The sequence below is a fragment of the Poecile atricapillus genome, unplaced genomic scaffold (assembly GCF_030490865.1).
Source record: "Poecile atricapillus isolate bPoeAtr1 unplaced genomic scaffold, bPoeAtr1.hap1 scaffold_406, whole genome shotgun sequence".
Lineage (NCBI taxonomy): Eukaryota > Metazoa > Chordata > Aves > Passeriformes > Paridae > Poecile > Poecile atricapillus.
Window position 1 is genome coordinate 10,398 of NW_026709201.1, and position 10,581 is coordinate 20,978.

At 51.6% G+C, this 10,581-nt stretch overlaps 1 protein-coding gene across 2 annotated transcripts; it reads right to left on the reverse strand.

The window, feature by feature from the left end:
• Window positions 1-206: 206 nt before the first annotated feature.
• On the reverse strand, window positions 207-8,064 carry LOC131574559 (zinc finger protein 64-like). 2 transcript variants are annotated; one of them, XM_058829033.1, is made up of 6 exons: window positions 7,860-8,064; window positions 6,896-7,135; window positions 5,296-5,466; window positions 4,916-4,978; window positions 4,182-4,433; window positions 207-2,155 (listed from the first exon to the last, which is right to left on the reverse strand). In XM_058829033.1, exons 1-6 carry the CDS (start codon window positions 7,909-7,911, stop codon window positions 873-875), a joined length of 2,061 nt encoding a protein of 686 aa, XP_058685016.1. In that variant the 5' UTR covers window positions 7,912-8,064; the 3' UTR covers window positions 207-872. The 2 variants fall into 2 exon arrangements, with proteins under 2 accessions (XP_058685016.1, XP_058685017.1); XM_058829034.1 differs by lacking the exon at window positions 7,860-8,064 and adding an exon at window positions 7,584-7,709.
• Between the last annotated feature and the right edge of the window lie 2,517 nt (window positions 8,065-10,581).

Sequence of the window (10,581 nt, forward strand, 5' to 3'; positions counted from 1 at the left end):
TAATATTATTATAAATATAATTAATTACCATCTCCTTGTGATCCAACCTGAATTTCTGCTGGAGTGACAGATCTTAGATTAGAAGACTTTTTTAAATTTTAAATTAAATTCAATCTTTAATGTGAAAAGAAGACCCAAACTGTAGTGCACTTTTACCACCCATGCAACTCCCAACAGGCAGCATGAAAATAAAAACAGAAGGTAAGTAGTGTTTGTAAAAAATATATTTCCAGTTGTTTTAAATTCACAGGCACCTCTGACAGCCATCACCATGCCAGAGATGATTTGTGTTGTTGCTAAACAAAGTTAGTTACTACTGAGAGAGGGACAAGATTCTTTTGCTTTCTAAAAACAACCAGCTGGTCTCTGCATAAACATCTCGAGTGCCAGGTGCTACCGATTTCTCCAGGCACTGAGCAGAGCCCCTCGGAGCTCACCTGGGCTGGAGCAGAGCCAGCAGCGCTCCCTTAGGGCTCAGCCAGACACAGAGCACAGGACTGACACCTCAGCTATCCAACCTCCACAATGGCTCAGAGATTCTCCTGTGTGTGCACCAAACAATTCAGCACAAGGTGGGGATTTCTGCTTTCAGGCAGCACAGCACAAGAGCCATGCTCGGGGATGCCACTGCCTGGGGACACTGGTGACAGCTGCTTGGATTTTCCAAGGAGCAGAGACCGACTGCAACGGAGGCACAGAAATACAAACACACCCTCCTCACACACACAAGATGCTTCAGTGTACAGACAAACACGGCATGGAAGTGGAAGGTATTTGGCTCTGGAGCACAAATCCTGCACTCAGTCGTGTCCTGTGCGTTCCCCAGGCTGAGCAGTGCCCCAGGAGAGAACGGTGTCCAGAGCATGCCGTGCCTAATCGGGGATGGAGTCCGCGGGACACAGCAGGGCTGTGTGGGCCCCGCTCTGGATGATGGAATAGGTCTGCTTGGGGCCCTCGCCGTGGGAGGAGGACGAGAAGATGGGAGGAGGAGGAGCAGCCGTGGACACGGTGATGCTCTGTCCCCCGTCACTGACCACGGTCACCTCGGTGGCTCCCTCCTGGATGAGGGCGTTGAGCCCCTCCAGGTCGGAGCAGCTGATGGCGGAGCTGGCGATGAAGGCCTGCCCGGGGGGTGGCTCGGGGGCGGCGGCGGGCAGCAGGGCCTGGTGCAGAGCACTGCCCTCGCCCTGCTCGTGGCCACCCAGCAGCACGGCCGGCTCTGCCCCCGGCCCCGCGGCCCCCGTGGCCCCCGTGGCCGGGGCCAGCACGCTGACCTGGCCCAGCAGCTGCAGGCGGCCGCTGCCCAGCACCTCCTCCTGCCCCGCGCCCAGCAGCGCCGGGGGCACCACGTTCACCGAGGCCGCCTGCACCACGCTGTTGGCCTGAGGCACCTGGTGGCCCACGATGATCTTGACTCTCCCCTCGTTGTACGGGGACACCTGAGCGGCCTGAAGAGGCACCTGGAGGTGACTGACGGCGATGGGGGCGCCGGGCGGGCGGCCGGGATCCATCTGGAGCTGCAGCACAGCCAGCTCGCCGTTCTTGGCGCCGTACAGGCTGTGCTGCTTCTTGTGGCTGCGCAGAGAATCCTCCCGCACGAAGGACGCGTCGCACAGGTCGCACTTAAAGGCCTTCTTGGCGTCCAGCTTGGCTACTTGCCTGGAGCCGCCCTGCTTCGGCCTCTCCCCTTCCTTCTTGTCCAGCGAGTGCCTCTTGCCCTTGGCCTTGTCGCCGTGGGCCTTGCGGACGTGGGTGGTGAGGTTGCTGCGCTGCTTGGTGTCGAAGCTGCAGAACTCGCACTTGAAGGGCCGCTCCTTGCCGTGGATGCGCTCGTGCACCTTCAGGGCCGCCTTGCTGGAGCACGAGTAGCTGCACTCGGAGCACTTCACGGGCTGCTCGGGCTGGTGGCTGCGGATGTGGTGCCGCAGGCTGGTCTTGTTGCCGCACTGGAAGTCGCACTCGGGGCACTTGAGGGTGTTCTCCATGCTGTGCTTGATGCGCACGTGGGATTTCAGGTTGCCCTTCATGGCGCAGCGCACCTCGCAGAACTCGCACTTGTAGGGCTTCTCCCCCGAGTGCACCCGCAGGTGCCGCTTCAGGTCCGAGTTGATCTTGAACTTGGCGGGGCACATCTGGCACTGGAAAGGGGCATCTCCTGCCAACAGAAGGCACAGGTGACACCAGCACACACTGCTGGGATGGATCCCGCTCAGCTGCCTCGTCCTGAACCCACAAGGCGCTCTCAGAGCCAAGAGAAATTTGGTGACACGGCATTATCACCTGGTCTGACACGCTTGGATCTAAAACCATTATCTGGCATTTTCTGCATTTGTGGGCACAATTGGTGTCACAATATCCACGACCATGTTAAGCTGGAGCTGTGCTAATCCCTAATCAATTCCAGGCTGTCTGTTCTAAAGCCGTTAAAAAAAAAATCCAAAGCACACTTAGCAAGCTAACTAAATAACTAGTCCCTTTTCTTTCTTTAATCTAAAATTACAGCTCTCTAAAATACCTGAGCCTGAAGTCTGTAGGTAGGCATTGTTTTGAACAAGTGCAAGAGTTGTGTTATTAGGTTCTATGACACTCTTGGTGAGAGGAGGAAAAAGAAAGTGTATTTAGTTCAACACACATTTATCCTCTTTAATAATCAAACTGCAAATGGCTGATTTATTTTAGAAGTTAATATTTTATAGAGTTTGTGAGAGCTGTATAATTTTGCATAATTTGCTTATCCAGCTACATATGTCATAGGTTTAGCTACATATTTTTCAAATCAAGTTGTGGCCTACTGTGCTAATCCCTGTATCTGTTTAATAATTGAGATACATGGTGTACTGTCTGTATTAAACAGACTTTATTAATGAAGATACACTGTTTGTTCATCTAGTTTATTTTACTGCCTCAGCTGCACACTCAGCTACTGAATTTTTATCTGCTTTGCTGATGAAGGCACAGTTCATATTTCAATGACTTAATTTTCATATACAGGGTAGCACAATATATGAAAAATAATATAGCAAATGCTGGTTTTGTTTGTTTAAAGAGTGGCCTACTCTGTATTTCTTTCCATTTCTGCCCATCCCTAACTGACACTGCCAGGATTTAGATAAAAACTTGTGTCTGACCATAGGATTATTAATTCTAAGAGTAGTTTCATTCAAATTAACAGGAAGCTGATGTTTAGTGACTAGTTCAACAAGTAATTCTGTGAAGATGACCTCGCTCTGAGCAATGGGGATTATGCTCACCTTCGAGAGGATTATTAATTTAATTCCAGTAAGCAATACATTCTACATACCAGTCTTACTTCTCTTCTAAAATTGGGTGTGTGCATGACACTTTCTAACCTAACAAGGATGAAATGACTACTTTCAAAATTCTTGTGCCTCTTTTCAGCAAATGAAAGTCCTTTTACAAGAAAAGAAAAATATTAATTTTGGAGAAATAGAAGAAACAACAAAACTAAAGCTTGAGTTTTAGCATAATTCAATTGCTTAACATGAGAAATGCCAAAAAGAAAGGTCAGCCTAAAATCCCTTCCCAGCCACTGGAATGTTGAATGGGATAGAAATTGAATTCTGCTGGAAATACCAGCGTGCTCACTCAGGGCTCACCTGCCCAGGTGAGGAGGGCACAGCCCCACCCATGTGCGGGCGCAGGTGCACGGTGTGCTGGCTGGAGCTGAGCTGGTGTAGGGGCAGATCTGCTTGAAGGGGGACTTGCTGGGAACTCAGATCATCCCTTTTAGGTGTCTGGATACCTGTCCATGATCTAAAACCATCTCTGTGACCCTCCAACCCCTACAGGTGTGGATGTGAGCACGACCCCACCTGTGTGTGAGTGCAGGTGCACGGTGAGCTGGCATAGGGGCAGATTTGGCGCTTGAAGGGGCGCTTGCTGGGAACTCAAATCATCCCTTTTGGGGATCTGGACACCTGTCCATGACCTAAACCCACCTCTGTGACCCTCCAACCCCTACAGGTGTGGATATGAGTAAAATGCCACCTGTGTGAGCTCAGGCTGGAGCTGAGCTGGCGTAGGGGCAGATCTGGCGCTTGAAGGGGGACTTTCTGGGAACTCAAATCATCCCTTTTGGGAATCTGGACACCTGTCCATGACCTAAACCCATCTCTGTGACCCTCCAACCCCTACAGCCGTGGATGTGAGCACGACCCCACCTGTGTGCGAGCGCAGGTGCACGGTGAGCTGGCTGGAGTTGCGGCTGGCGTAGGGGCAGATCTGGCACTTGAAGGGGCGCTCGTTGGAGTGGATGCGCTGGTGCTTGTTGAGGCTGCTGCTGTCGGCCGCCGCGTACTCGCAGTGCTTGCACTTGTAGGGCTTCACGCCCGTGTGCGAGCGCATGTGCATCTTCAGCTTGTCCTTGCGGCTGAAGCACTTGCTGCACACCTCGCACTTGTGGGGCTTGTCTCCTGCAACGGCAGCACTCACACTCAGGGGCTGGCACGGGGAGGAAGCGGTGCTACAGCAGAGAGCACGGACTGAACGCTGAGCAGGAAAGGGATGTGTTTGTAGGAGCTGGGCATGAGGCTGCAGGCGTAGCTGCAACAAACAGCAGAGCCTTTGGAGCCTTCTCCCTGTGCAGCTCCAAAACTGGGAGCTAAAATCATGGAATTGCTTTAATGTAAAGAGTAAAGCAGGTGTGTGCACTCCCAGCACCCTGATGAACACAGGGTGTGCTCTCAGGAGTTGAACCGTGCCTCAAATCAACCTCCCCTGCTCCAGTGTCACAGCTGTGCCCAGAGCAGGGCATGTCCCCAACAAGCAGGACAACACCACAAGGTACAGACACGTCTACATCCTGTTCACAGAGCCACTATTTCATAGGAAAATGGCTTTTGTGAAAAAGCTGAAAGGAGGACACCGAGCCAGAAGAAAATATAGGAACATAAACCTGTGTGCGTTCGCCGATGACGTTCCAAATCCTTCATACCATAGGAAGTCTTGAACTGGCAACCTGAAAACAATAAGATAAACATCATTAAATTCAAGGAAAATCTAGAAAAAAAAATAAAAATACCATAATCTGTACATGTTTATTTTCAACAGTGTTTTCTTTAAAACACATTGTAAACAGAAAATTAATTCCTCATCTTGTTCACTCACATCTACTTCAAACAGTGACCAGGTCACCTGTGAACTTGAGTTTTCTAATGCTTCCCCTTAGAGGCAACTCACTCCAGCACTGCTGCAGGTATCAGATCTCCTGTGTGTCACCACAGGAAAGCTCTCCACGTTAAAATGAAAAGGCAGAAGGGACAATGCTCATCTCACCTGGGTAGAGGCAGCTGAGTTTCTTCAGTGGCAGTGAGGAGGAGGAGGAGGAGGATTTCTTGGACCTTGCTTTTGGTGGTGTAGAGACCACAGCAGCAGCTGGAGGCTCTGTGCTCTCGCTGGGCAGGTAGGTTTGGTAGCCATGCTCAAAAACAAACTCTGGGGCAGAAACTAAACACACAAAAAACTTCATGTGAGAGCATTATCTTCTCTAATCAGATAAAAAGGAAAATCTAATTATTGTCTAATTTAATGAATTCTCTAGTCTGTTTTTGTTTTGTTTTCCCAGCAACATTCCTGTTCCTGGGTTCCTATTTACCTGGGGGAGGAGGAAAGGAAAAATGTTTTTCCCCTCCAAATACCAAATAAAGATATATTTGTTTTTCAACTCTGTTTGTGTTATAGCCCAAATGAGAAAAAAATATCATGATTTATATGGCAAATGTTGTCCACAAATTATTTTTGTAATTGTTAAAAAAGTTCAGCCTCTTTCAACTCCACTGTTTTTAGCTGTTACTCACAAGAATAACAGGTGAAAATATCTCAGCCAAAGTAGCAGCTTTTAAATCAATTAAACAACACTATAGCCTGAAAGGGCAAATGGATAGAACTGTCCTCATTTTAAAGACGAGTAAATATGAAGCAGAAAAATGACTCACCCAAAACCCACAGTGAGTTGAGGGATTATAATACAAAAATTCCTGGAAGTGGGCCCTGAATTCAGTTTGTTTCACTGCTCTTCCAGATTCCCTGCCTTAACCTGTCTATCCAAATTACAGTCAAATAACTCGGGGTTTAGTAAAGTCCCACACCAAAATAAAACAACACTAAATATAGAAGGGCAAACCTTCACACACGGAACAAAATCCTAATTTTATTTAAATGTCTCCAGGATCGGGACCTCACTCGAGTCTTCACATAGGCAGAAATTTTGAGTAATATTTTTCCTGCCAATTAGTTGTGGGAGCAATGTTAGGGAATGCAGTGTTCTCACATAAAAAGGTCTGGATGGGTGCCTGACAGCAATTCTGGGTCTGTTTTCCATCTAGAGCACTCTCAAAAAAAAATTAAAATGCATAGTAATTTCAGTATTTTTTATAAGTATCGACAGTTTTAATTAATTTGCACAAGCTGGTTCCACAACACAATAGATTGAGCAATTCTCTGAGAGAACTTGTATCTCAATTAGCAAATTAAGCAACTATTGTTATAACAAACCCAAGAAGGCAGAGCAGCATTATTTAATTTCCTTGGTTCCATGACAGCTGATTTGAAAACTGCTATTTCAGCTGGGTGATGGGGACACAGGGACAGAGGGCTGGCACCTGGCAGGTGACATGGCAGTGCCTGTGATGGTTGGGTACCTGAGGAGGTTTGGGTACCTGTGACGGTTTGGATACCTGTGAAGGAAGGTTTGGGTACCTGTGATGGTTTGGGTACCTGTGAAGGAAGGTTTGGGTACCTGTGAAGGAAGGTTTGGGTACCTGTGATGGTTTCAATACCTGTGATGGTTTGGGTACCTGTGAAGGAAGGTTTGGGTACCTGTGATGGTTTCAATACCTGTGATGGTTTGGGTACCTGTGAAGGGAGGTTTGGGTACCTGTGATGGTTTGTGTCTCGGAGGCGATGGTCCTGCTCGTGCTCTGAGCCTGTGTGCTTGGCACGGTCTCCTCGGACACGAACTGGACGGTGCTGGTGGCGCCGGCCGTGGCACTGGTGAGCTGGCAGCCGCTCTGCTTGTGCCCCACGAAGGCGTCCAGGTTGTTGAACTGCTGCTTGCAGATGCCGCAGATGTGGATGTCGGGTGTCAGCTCCACCAGCACCGTGGTGCTGCCGGGGACTGCAGGGACACGGCACGGTCAGCTCGGCCCGGGGGACAGTGATGGGTGACACTGCTCCGGGTGGCACAGGGACATCCTGCTGCCCAGAGCTGCGGGGGCACTGCGGGACACGGGCATGCATCCCCAGAGGGCTCGGGGTCCCGCGGGGGAACTCGCCCAGTGGCTGCGGCATCGCCTCACGGAGCCTCGGGGGACACACGGACCCATCCAGCGCCCATGGAGCGCGGGCAATGCCCCAGGATCACCGGAGCTCTGCTCATGGAGCATCCATCACCCCAGATCCACCGCCCGGGACCCATGGACCACTGCCGGGCACGCACGGACCATCACCCAGGACCCACGGAGCACCGCCCGGTGCCCCCTGATCGCTGTCCTGGGGCACTGACCAGTGCCCGGCACCCTCTGGCCGCTGTCCGGCGGCATTAACCAGTGTCCTGGGGCACTGACCAGTGCCAGGCACCCTCTGGCCGCTGTCCGGCGGCATTAACCAGTGTCCTGGGGCACTGACCAGTGTCCGGCACCCTCTGGCCGCTGTCCGGCCCCGCCGCCCGGCGCCCGCGGCGCTCACGCAGGTTCCCGGGTTCCCCCCCGCCCCCCAGCCAGGTTCCCGGGCTCCGCTCCCGCCCGTTTCATGCGCTACTCAGGTTTCGGGGCCCGGGCAGGCCCCGGCTCCCCGGCGCTGGCGCGGCGCGGGCCCCGGAGCGCGCATGGCGCAGCACTTACACTGCACGGGGCCGGGGAAGGCGGGCGCCGCCCCCGCCCCGCCGCGGTTCATGGCGGCCCCGCCGCCGCCTCCTGCGCGGGCCGAGCCCGCCGGCACCGGCTCCGGCACCGGCTCCGCTGCCGCTGCTCGGCCGCCGGGCGCCGGCGGATGTGCGGGAGCCGAGCATGCTCAGTGGTGGCCGTGAGGCTGTGGCGGTGCCGGCCGTCAGCGGCCCCGGGCAGGCAGCGCCCTGAGGCAGCGGAGCGGCGCGGCTGAACCCCGAACCGTGCCCGGCCCCCGGCCTGAACCCCGAACCGTGCCCGGCCCCAGAGCTCTGCCCGCACCTCCAGCCTGAGCCCCAGAGCCCTGCCCGGCCCCCGGCCTGAACTCCAGAGCCCTGCCCGGCCCTCGGCCTGAACCCCAGAGCCCTGCCCTGCCCCAGAGCCGTGCCCGCATCTTCAGCCTTCACCCCCGGTGTGCCCGGTGCGTTCCTTGCTGCGTTATTAATCGAACAGTGCTAACGGGATGTGTTAAATGAACATCCAGAAGATTCAGGTGGGCTGAGCCGCTGTGGCGTCGCAAAGAGGAATTCCCTGCACCACTTCCATCCTTCTTTCCTGCAGAAAGTGCTCACAAAGTGCCTTGGGCTGGCAAAGGCTGGAGGCCTCGGGGAGGGAAGGGCTCTGTCCTGGGCTGCTCTGTGCTGTGTTTTCCACCTCTGGGATTTCCCAGCTCGCTGCTAATGTGGCTCTGCTGGGAATTCTCAGCCTCCTTTCCTTCAGGGGGAAGGTGAGGTAGGGTCAAATTAATGCTTCTCGTAGGGATTCCTGAATTTTGGTAATGGCTGTGCTGGGGAAGGTTTCTCAGGTCCTGGCAGCCAGACGTGGTTAAAAGCAGAGGCAGAGAGGCACCTGTGGCAGAAGAGGCTGGGCAGGCGCCTGAGGGTCAAGGACTTTGATACCCCAAGGGAATTCTGACTGTCAGATCCCTCTCTCTGAGCTTTGTTTTTCAGGGATGGTCAGAAGAAGAAAAGCCAGTTCTGGCACCAACTTCAGCACAATGCAGAGCTTGAAATATTGAAGGAATTGCTGTGCCTTTGGGAGAACAGCAGCTTTCAGACCCACAGCTGTCCACAGGAGCTCCTGACATATGGCCCTGCAGAGCAGAATTATGGAAGGACTGGGATAAAAATCGTGCCAGGGGAGGCTGAGGTTGTACATCAGGAGGAATTTGTTGCTGGAAAGGGCGGTCAGGCCTTGGCAGGGGCTGCTCAGGGAGGGTTGCAGTGCCCATCCCTGGAGGTGTCCCAGGAAGGGCTGGAGGTGGCACTCAGGGCTCTGGGGACAGGGTGGGGATGGGCACAGCTTGGAGGTCTTTTCCAGCCTCAGTGATTATGGGATTCTGGCTTTGGCATGAACATTGCAAACACCATTATTATCTCATGAATAACTAACAACTCTCCCAGCCCAGGACTTTATGGATGCTCTGGAGGAGTTCTCCCTTGCCTGGCTGAGGATTGATGTCTGAGAGTGTAACACTGCACTGAGTGCTTGAGTCATGGAGCAGAGCTGTGCTGAGATCACACTTGACACGATTTGCAGCCTCTGAGGCATAAATCAGTGTGCATGTGTAATGTTCCTCACCCTTAACCCGGCTGACATGAAAACACTGCACTGCTCCGGGCTCCCCACAAGTGCAGTGCAAGCAAACAAGGCCCAGAACAGACAAATGTCAATCATGAGAGACAAGGGAAAAAAGAAATCAGAGGCATAAAAAAGTCAGAGCTCATCAGAGCCTCGGAGACAGGCGTTCCCTGGCATGGTTTGGACAGCTGTGGCCTCAGTGCTCTCCTGGAGACAGGACAACAAGAAATGGCTGGACTTGCGTCTTCATTCAGAGCTTCCATCCATCTCCTGTTGCCCCAGACCACACAGGAGCAGCAGATCCCACCCTGAGCACAGAGAAAACCCAGCCTAAGCCTATCCAGGTTCTGGGAAGAGAGGTACCTGTTCAGCCAGCCAGGAGAACAAGCCCTGACCCTTGAAATGCACCATTCATTGTTCCCCTTGCCTTTCACAGCAGATGGAGGAGGGTGTGTTTACGAGAGAAAAATACATTTATCAGCAGTATAAACAAAGAAATGATCAGGATATACCAATGCAAAAAAAAGCCTCAAAACACATCCCTATCAGAGGGAAAGAACAGAAATTTGGTTACAAGCCTGAGGTCACTGAAGAGGGAGAGCTCTCTCTTGAAGGCCCTGGTACAAGATGATCACAAGCGAGGTTGGAAATGTGGCCTAGGGGACAGACAACAAACTGAAATGTCAACTGTAATTAAAACTTTAAGGTATTGAAGGTGGAGACAAACAAATTACAGATTTGGAGGAAAAATTTAAAGATTTTTAGCATTTTGATGGATAATGACACACACAGCAACATAAATGCTCTGAGCTCAAATTAATTATGTTAAAATAATAGGTAATTTGTCTCTGTGTTGAGAACATATAATTATGATTTTTTTTTTAATGTTTTAAAATAATGTCATTTCAATTCATAAAGCAGGGTAGGGATTTTGCTGTTCAGTTTATTTTCTGTTTATACAATATTTTCAATGTCATTGCTTTCCTGTACAATAAATAAAGCCAAAACAATCAGTTGGTACCCTAAGATATTCCTTACTGCTGTAGGAGCTGTAAAATAACTCAATATGAAAATGTTATTCACTGCAATAGCACATTGA